The sequence below is a fragment of the Rana temporaria genome, chromosome 1 (genome assembly GCF_905171775.1).
Source record: "Rana temporaria chromosome 1, aRanTem1.1, whole genome shotgun sequence".
In the NCBI taxonomy this organism is placed as follows: Eukaryota; Metazoa; Chordata; class Amphibia; order Anura; family Ranidae; genus Rana; species Rana temporaria.
In genome coordinates, this window is record NC_053489.1 from 25,119,664 (window position 1) to 25,129,538 (window position 9,875).

At 47.8% G+C, this 9,875-nt stretch overlaps 1 protein-coding gene across 1 annotated transcript in view; it reads left to right on the plus strand.

The window, feature by feature from the left end:
• STOML2 (stomatin like 2) overlaps nucleotides 1–9,612 on the plus strand; it is a 46,998-nt gene extending 37,386 nt beyond the window's left edge. Inside the window, exons 9-10 of the mRNA XM_040336020.1 lie at nucleotides 9,164–9,292; nucleotides 9,380–9,612. Of these exons, the coding sequence (XP_040191954.1) occupies nucleotides 9,164–9,292; nucleotides 9,380–9,505 (255 nt within the window). The 3' untranslated portion in view covers nucleotides 9,506–9,612. The remainder of the gene's footprint in view (nucleotides 1–9,163; nucleotides 9,293–9,379) is intronic.
• Nucleotides 9,613–9,875: the final 263 nt, after the last annotated feature.

A 9,875-nucleotide genomic window follows, 5' to 3' on the forward strand; every position in this document is an offset into this window, starting at 1 on the left:
TTTTTGTACACACCTTGCTAAAGAGCTGTTTAAGCTCATATTTTCTCTGAAAAGCCGGTGTACTAAGTAGCAGTCAGAGTACTTAGTATTTGGTACTCTCTTAGCCCAGCATTAAGGGAAGCAATATTAGGATATGATTAAGCCCTTGGGGCTCAATATTGCTATCTCTTGTTAGGTTTTGGGAAGTTTAGTTTCTGTCTAACATTACCCTAGCCTAAATTTTTTTCCTCATTTATTTAAATGTGTGTTTTTCTCCAGCTATTACAGTTAGTTGTATATTAGCGGAGTATCTCAGATTTGTTATTATGGCTCCTAAGGGTGCAGGGAACGCTAAAAATGCTAAAGGTGTTAAAAAGCCGAAGGGTTCCCCATCGGGCTCGGAGGATATTTCCCAGAATCCACCTGCCCCTACCTCCCCGGAGGATCCGGAGGTTGCTGCCCTGGGTGAGCCATCGGGGTTGCTAGGTGCTATGGCGGGCCCTATTCAACCAACTCCTTCCTATGTCACGGAAGAGATGTTAGCCTCCACCTTGGGTGGATTTGAAAAGAGGATGGCCGCTCTTATTACGGCCTCTTTATCCGGGAAGAAGCGGGCTAGGTCCCCGTCTCCCAGGTTTGAATCTCCTGAGGAAGATGTCCTTTCCACTGAGGAATTGGAAGATACAGGAGACCAGGCTGAGGATCATCTGGACCATTTGGGTTCTGAAGATTCTACTATAGAAGAACCTTTTTCAGCTTCTCACGCAGAAAAATTGTGGGTTCAGTCCTTAACGGATATGGTACGGTCAGCTTTTAAAATGCCTTTGCCTCAGCCTCTGGCCTCCGCTGTGTCCTCATTGGGCTCCCTAAAAGCGCCCCAAGCCAACCTGGTGTTCCCGGTCCATCCTTTGTTAAAGGACCTGATATTTTAGGACTGGGTTAAGCCAGACAGGATTTTTTTGCCTCCTAAAAGGTTCGCAGTTATGTACCCTTTAGAGGAGGAGTTTTCAAAAAAATGGGCTATCCCCACTGTTGACGCAGCCATATCATGTGTCAATAAAGCTTTAACATGTCCAGTGGACAATATTCACATGTTCAAAGATCCTGTGGATAAAAGGCTTGAGACCTTACTAAAGGCATCCTTTTCCACAGCGGGGGCAGTGGTCCAGCCAGCTGTAGCTGCCATTGGCGTCTGCCAGGCTTTAAAAGACCAGGCCAAGCAGGCCCTAAAGGACCTCCCGGCTCAACAGGCTCAGGACCTAGCCGATCTACCTAGAGCCTTATGTTTCGCGGTAGACGCTATCAAGGATTCAATCCAACAGGCGTCCCGCCTATCCCTGTATTTGGTCCACATGAGAAGATTACTTTGGTTAAAGAACTGGTCTGCAGAAACCCCCTGCAAAAAACTCCTTACAGGATTCTCCTTTCAAGGAGAGAGATTGTTTGGAGAAGATCTTGACAAATATATTCAAAAGATCTCTAGTGGTAAGAGCACCCTTTTGCCGGTTAAGAAAAGGTTCCGAGGTCCCTCTTTTAAGCGCCCAACCTCTCCAGTTCCAGGGCCCTCATTCTCTAGGCAGTATCGACGGCCTCCTGGACGCGCAGCTGCAAACAGGCCCCAGGGGCAAGCTGCAGGGAACAAGAGACCGTGGAACCGTAAGCCGGTTAAGGCTGCCCCTAAGGCAGCCTTGTGAAGGGGCGCCCCCACTCTCTCGAGTGGGGGGAAGACTCCGGTTGTTCTCGGAGTTGTGGGGGGCCCAAGTTACCGACCAATGGGTTCTGTCCTCAGTAACTCAGGGGTACAAGCTGGAGTTTCGGGAGTTCCCCCCTCCTCACTTTCAAATGTCAAGACTTCCAGGCGACCCTCAGAGACAGGCATCGCTTCTGTCCGCCCTAGAGCGACTCCTGTCTCAAGGAGTGATTATGGAAGTACCAGCAGGGGAGCAAGGACAAGGGTTTTACTCAAACCTCTTCGTTGTCCCGAAGCCAAACGGCGACGTCAGGCCTATTCTGGACCTAAAGTTATTAAACCGCTTTTTAAGAGTCCGGTCTTTTCGAATGGAGTCCATTCGTTCGGTGGTGGCCGCCCTCCAAGGAAAGGAGTTCTTGGCCTCCATCGATATAAAGGACGCATACCTGCACGTTCCGATTTTCCCAGGCCATTACAGGTATCTGCGTTTTGCCCTAAACTATCGGCATTATCAGTTCGTGGCTCTTACGTTCGGACTAGCCACGGCCCCTCGGGTTTTTACGAAGATCCTGGCCCCCGTATTAGCCATCCTAAGGGAACAGGGCATTCTGATCATGGCCTACCTAGACGATCTTCTGGTAGTCGACCACTCAGCGGCCGGTCTAAATCGGGCAGTGTTGCTAGCAGTAAACTGCCTAGAGTCCCTGGGTTGGGTTCTAAACCGGGACAAATCGGCTTTACAGCCCACAAGAAGGTTGGAGTATCTAGGTCTGATTTTAGATACAAGACAACAACGGATCTTCCTGCCCCAGTCCAGAGTGGACTCGATAAGGGAGTTAATCCACATAGTCCTAAGCAGCACAAGGCCATCTATACGCCTCTGCATGCGCCTGTTGGGAAAGCTAGTGGCCACCTTCGAGGCAGTGCCCTATGCCCAGATCCATTCTCGGAGGCTACAGAGAGCAATTCTCGCGGCCTGGGACAAAAGACTCCAGGCCTTGGATCTTCCCATTTCCCTTCCCTATGCGGTAAGGCAGAGCCTGTGTTGGTGGCTAGTCACAAAAAATCTTCTGAAAGGAAGATCGTTCAATCCCCCCTCATGGAGGATAGTAACCACGGACGCCAGCCTATCAGGTTGGGGTGCAGTCCTAGACGATTTAACCCTACAGGGGAAATGGTCAAGGGCAGAATCGGCCCTACCCATAAATGTCTTAGAGATCCGAGCAGCTCGGTTGGCTCTTTTGGGCTGGACGGAGGTTCTGCAGGGCTCCCCAGTAAGGGTACAATCCGACAATGCCACTGCCGTAGCTTATATAAACCACCAGGGTGGCACCAGGAGTCAGGCAGCCCAAAGGGAGGTAGATCGGATCTTTTCATGGGCAGAAGCCCATGTCCCCTGCATCTCAGCTATCTTTATCCCCGGGGTGGACAATTGGCAAGCGGACTTCCTCAGCCGCCAACAGATGTCCCCAGGGGAGTGGTCCCTCCATCCCGAAGTGTTCCAGGTCATTTGCCGGAAGTGGGGTACTCCGGAGGTGGACATTATGGCGTCCAGATTCAATGCCAAAGTAGCAAACTTTGTCTCTCGAACGAGGGATCCATTGGCCTGCGGGACAGATGCCTTGGTGTGTCCTTGGCATCAGTTTGCGCTAATCTATGCCTTCCCTCCAATACGGATGCTACCCCGTCTTCTTCACAGAATTCAAAGGGAACGCAAGCCAGCGATTCTAGTGGCCCCGAAGACCTTGGTACTCCTTGATAAAAAGGATGACCGTAGAGGAGCCTTGGGTCCTCCCTCTACGTCCGGACCTCCTCTCACAAGGGCCATTCTACCACCCTGCCTTACAGGCCCTAAATTTAACGGCCTGGCGGCTGAGTCCCTGATTCTCAGAAACAGAGGCCTTTCAGGGCAGGTCGTTTCTACCCTTATAAACGCAAGAAAACCAGTTTCCAGGTTAATACACTATAGGGTGTGGAAGGCCTATATTACCTGGTGTGAAACCAGGAAATGGGATCCCCGCAAATATACTATTGGGAGAATCCTGGAGTTTTTACAGTTGGGAGTGGAAAAAGGTTTGGCGGTCGGCACAATCAAGGGGCAGGTGTCTGCCTTGTCGGTCTTCTTCCAGAGATCGTTGGCTGCCCATTCCTTAATGAAATCCTTTTTACAAGGTGTTATTCGGGTGAATCCCCCGATTAAAGCTCCCCTGTATCCTTGGGATCTAAATTTGGTTCTATCGGCCTTGCAAAGGCAGCCCTTTGAGCCCTTGTCCGTGATTCCTTTGGTCCTTTTGACTAGGAAACTAGTGTTTCTGGTGGCCATGGCATCCGCCAGAAGGGTGTCGGAGTTGGCAGCCTTGTCATGTAAGGCACCTTATTTATTATTGCATAAGGACAGGGTCGTTTTGCGGCCGCTTCCGTCCTTCCTGCCTAAGGTGGTATCAAATTTTTACCTTAATCAAGATGTGATTCTTCCATCATTTTTTCCAAAGCCTTCTTCTAAGGAAGAGAGGTTACTACATTCCTTGGATGTAGTTAGAGCTGTAAAGATTTACTTGGAAGCTACAGCCCAGATTCGTAAGACGGACGTCTTATTCATTCTGCCGGAAGGGCCCAAGAAGGGCCAGGCAGCGTCTAAGGCCACTATTGCTAAGTGGATTAGGCAGACGATTATTCAGGCCTATGGCCTGAAGGGGAAGAGTCCACCCTTATCGGTTAAGGCTCATTCCACTAGAGCTATAAGTGCCTCTTGGGCAGCGTATCACCAGGTCTCTATGGCTCAGGTCTGCAGGGCAGCAACCTGGTCATCTGTCCACACATTTGCAAAATTTTATCAAATGGACGTTAGGAGGAACGCTGATTCAGCCTTTGGGCAGGCGGTACTGCGGGCCGCAGTTTAATCTCCTCTTGTCCGGTGGCACCTCTTGTTTGGTTTTTTCTGGTTGTCTCCCTCCCCTCATGGAGCATTGCTTGGGGACATCCCATATGTAATGGCTATGCTGCTCTGTGTCCCGTGATGTACGATAAAGAAAAAGGGATTTTTATTAACAGCTTACCTGTAAAATCCTTTTCTTGTAGTACATCACGGGACACAGAGCTCCCACCCCTCTTATGGGGAATTTTGGGATGCATATTGCTTGCTACAAAACTGAGGTACTCCCACTATGGGTGGGGGTTATATAGGGAGGGAACTTCCTGTCGGAGAGTGCCAGTGTCCATCACCTGAAGGTACACTATATAACCCATATGTAATGGCTATGCTGCTCTGTGTCCCGTGATGTACTACAAGAAAAGGATTTTACAGGTAAGCTGTTAATAAAAATCCCTTTTTTAGCAGACACGCTAGGGAATAAAATGTCGGCCATTGCAACTTTTTATCTCGCACAGTATTTGCGCAATCATTTTTCAAACGCCTTTTTTTGGGGGGAAAAAAACGGTTTTGTGAATTAAAAAATAACAAAACAGTAAAGTTAGCCCAATTTTTTTGTATAATGTAAAAGATGAAGTTACGCCGAGTAAATAGATACCTAACATGTCACGCTTTAAAATTGCGCACACTCATGGAATGGCGCCAAACATCAGTACTTAAAAATCTCCATAGGCGTCGCTTATTTTTTTTTTACAAGTTACAGAGGAGGTCTAGTGCTAGAATTGTTGCTGGCGCTCTAACGCACGCGGCGATACCTCACATGTGTGGTTTGAACGGCGTTTACATACGTGTGTGTTCGCTTCTGATCGCGAGCTAACGCGGGGATAGGGGCGTTTAAATTTTTTTTTTTTTACTCAACTTCTTTTATTTTTACACTTTTTTTTTTTTTTTTATCACTTTTATTCCTATTACAAGGAATGTAAACATCCCTTGTAATAGGAAATGTGTGTGACAGGTACTCTTTATGGAGAGATGCAGGGTCAATAAGACCCCAACATCTCTCCTCCAGGCTGGAAAGCATTAGATCGTGAAAACAAATTCACCGATCTAATGCTTTCAGCCGCGATTGCGGCTGTGTTTACATTCCGGGACCCGGGCGTGACGTCATAACATCGCGCCCGGGCCTCCGACGATCATAGAGATGACTGGTGACCATCTGGTCACCAGTCTACTCTATGGTTTCCATCGGACGCCGGCGGATCGTTTCTCCGGGTCTCTGATGGTACGGGAGAGCCCGGAGAAGCACCGGATGGCGGCGGGAGGGGGGGGGCGTCCCCTCCCGCCGCCTATAAGAACGATCAAGCGGCGGAACCGCCGCTATGATCTTTCTTATGGTGCAGGGATTCGCCGGCTGAAGAGATGGATATCTGAATGATGCCTGTAGCTGCAGGCATCTTTCAGATATCCCCAAAAAAAAAAAAATTGCACTGGCAGGGAAGGGGTCAAAGGGTTAAGTGTGTCCCTGGGAGGTGTTTCCTAACAGTGTGGGGGACGGACACACTGGAGGGAAACAGAGATCCGTGTGTCAGTTTAGATGAAACGCAAGATCTCTTTTGCTCCCTGACCGATCAGTGGTCTGTCTTGTTTACATAGGCAGACCGCTGCTCCGTCTCTCCTCTGAACGATTGGTGGGTCGCGGCAGCCATCGTGGCTGCCTGACTTGCTGTTGGAAGGCAACATGATTTAATATCATGTCCTGATATTTCACTCCCTGGATGATACAGGCAGATGGCCCCCAAGTTGGAATGTAACCAATTACGCCTCTCACTGTGTAGAACAAAGGCTGGCTCCTGTCCGGCTAGGACGATAAATCGGTGATTACCACTCTGCAAGCAATCTTCAAAGAGAGCTAACAAGAAAGATGGCCCAGGGCACATAGAAATGATACACAGACAATGCTGCCCCTAGAGGCCAATATAATGTATTAAAAGGACTACCTCTTGGCAATACCTTATTGGACAGGAGGCAAGTGGGGGGTGGTTACGAGTGTGTGCGAATGATGTGTAAAAAGTACACACAGAAGAGAAATCATCCCTTTTTTGGCTTTTGGCCTGCTTCCATGAGCCTCATGGCTCGGGCTCTTTTTGCCACCCTGAGCCCAGCTGACGAAACAATATCTAGAGGAAAGCATTGTGATAAGTATTTTTGATGCTCTGCTGTTATACTTTACGTTAGTTTTTGATGTTGGCATATTCCTATTTTCTTGGGAAATAAATGAAACATTGGGGGTTATTTCCTGAAAGGCAAATCCACTTTGCACTAGAAGTGCAAACTACACTTGCAAAGTGCAGTCGATGTAAATCTGAGGGGTAGATCTGAAATGAGGGGAAGTTCTGCTGATTTTATTATCCAATCATGTGCAAACTAAAATTCTGTTTTTTATTATCCTTGCATGTCCCCCTTGGATCTACAGCGACTGCAAATCCAAGTGCACTTTTCACTTGTAGTTTGCATTTGTAGTGCAAAGTGGATTTTCCTTTAGTAAATAACCCCCCATGTTTTATTAAGCAGTGTGTTCACTTTCATAGATAACCTTCTATCATTGTGCTTATCAGAGTCTTGATAGACTCGCTAATTATAGGTTTAGACAAATTGGTACACGTATCCAATAAATAGAGGGAATCCATAACCACCTTCGGAAGAATAGTTGTATATTGCAAACACCCGCTGATTGGCTCCAGCTGTGTCCAATCGCAGCGGGAGTGGCGCGGCTCCGGCACGTGAGCGCCCCCTACATCGCATGTGCAAAATCACATGCAGGCACATGACTTTTCACAGGCCTGGCATCTCTGTCGCAGTATATATGCGGTGGGCGGTCCGGGAAGCAGTTAACCCAGGGGGTTAGCAACTCATCAAATGGTGATCGAATTACAATCCGAAGCTGTGACCAAGAGCTGTCAGGGCCAGCTCAGTCGGCGTGCTGGGAGCACACAGTGAGCACGTTCTCCGCACACAACCCACGGCTGGACATTAAAGCCTACTTCTTACTACCACATACAGTAATGCATTATGTAGTTAACCACTTGCCGACCTCCTCATGTAGATATACGTCAGCAGACTGGCACAGACAGGCACATCAACGTACCTGTACGTGCTCTGCTTGACGTGGGTGGGGGGACCCCCCCCCGGTACATGCCGCGGTGGTAAGCCTCGGGGAGCGATCCAGGACGACGGCGCGGCTATTCGTTTATAGCCGCCCCGTCGCGATCGCTCCCCGGTGCTGAAGAACGGGGAGAGCCGGGGCGGCGTATCGATCGAGTGATCCCTTTTATAGGGGAGACTCGATCGATGACATCAGTCCTACAGCCACACCCCCCTACAGTAGTAAACACACACTAAGTGAACACTAAATGTTACAGCGCCCCCTGTGTTTAACTCCCAAACTGCAACTGTCATTTTCACAATAAACAATGCAATTTAAATGCATTTTTTGCTGTGAAAATGACAATGGTCCCAAAAATGTGTCAAAATTGTCCGAAGTGTCCGCCATAATGTCGCAGTCACGAAAAAAATCGCTGATCGCCGCCATTGGTAGTAAAAAAAATAAAAATGCAATAAAACTATCCCCTATTTTGTAAACGCTATAAATTTTGCGCAAACCAACCGATAAACGATTATTGCGATTTTTTTTTTTTACCAAAAATAGGTAGAAGAATACGTATCGGCCTAAACTGAGGGAAAAAAATGTATATATGTTTTTGGGGGATATTTATTATAGCAAAAAGTAAAAAATATTGCATTTTTTTCAAAATGGTCACTCTATTTTTGTTTATAGCGCAAAAAATAAAAACCGTAGAGGTGATAAAATACCAATAAAAGAAAGCTCAATTTGTGGGGAAAAAAGGACGCCAATTTTGTTTGGGAGCCACGTTGCACGACCGCACAATTGTCTGTTAAAGTGACGCAGTCCCGAACTGTAAAAACCCCTTGGGTCTTTAGGCAGCATATTGGTCCGGGGCTTAAGTGGTTAATATCTAGGTATAGAATAAAAGTTGTGGTCTTTTGCCCAACTGTTTGAGACATGGAGACTCGAGTATAAGCCGGGGGGGGGGGCTTTTTCAGCACACCAAAAAATTTGCTGAAAAACTCGGCTTATACTTGAGTATAATACGGTAAGCCTTATGTACCTGATCTCCAGGCGCTGTGACATGCAGTCTAGTTGGCGGCCATCCATTGTAATAAAGCCCCGCCTTCTCTTCGTCCTCATCCGTGATCGACTGAACTGGACTGCTTGTCGCAGCGCCAGGAGATCGGGTACAGGAGGCAGGGGGATGGGCACGGTGGGGCTGCGGATGGGCACGGTGGGGCTGCGGATGGGCACGGTGGGGCTGCGGATGGGCACGGTGGGGCTGCGGATGGGCATTATTGACCATCATTTCCACTTACAGTAGCTGCTGCATTTCCCACTCTAGGCTTATACTCGAGTCAATACGGTTTCTCACTTTTTTTTGTGGTAAAATTAGGTGCCTCGGCTTATATTCGGGTCGGCTTATACTCGAGTATATACGGTATGTTGCAAAACAAATGCCTGATAATAATACTTATATTGCCTCTTTTTCTTCCAGTACGGCGACGCAGCCGCTTCCCTCTCTATAGCGGAGCAGTACGTCACTGCCTTCTCCAAGCTGGCCCAAGAATCCAACACCATCCTCCTGCCCACCAACACCGGTGACATCAGCGGTATGGTCGCCCAGGTCAGTGACGCTCCTCTCCACCAACCACATTGTATCTCCTGACGCGCAGCACGCAGTAATCCTTCTTCTCTCCTTTCTTCTATTCAGGCCATGGGAATTTACAGCACGCTGACCAAAGCCTTACCTCAGAAAGGTCCTGACGCTCCCCTGGCGGTCGCTAGCAGGGCAGGCGACACATTTTGGTCAGACACAGATGATTTGAAGCAGAGCTAATCGCCCTTCATTGCACTTAGGCTAACTTCTTCTACAGTTCAGGAATTATCTTTTTTTTTTTATTATGATGTATAATATATATATATATATAAATGATTTGAAACAAAGCAGTTTTGTATTGTCCAGGAAGTGGGAGTTTTTTTTTTTTATATTATTCTTATTTTCATACCATAACTGAGGTTGTATTCTGAGCATGCGTGGATTTTTAACCGATGGTTGTGCCTACTAACGATCGGTTTTGTCCTATCGGTTAGGTATCCATCGGTTAAATTTAAAACAAGTTGCCTTTTTTTTTAACCGATGGCGCCCACACACGATCAGTTTTGACCGATAAACGGTCCATCAGACCATTCTCATCGGTTGAACCGAT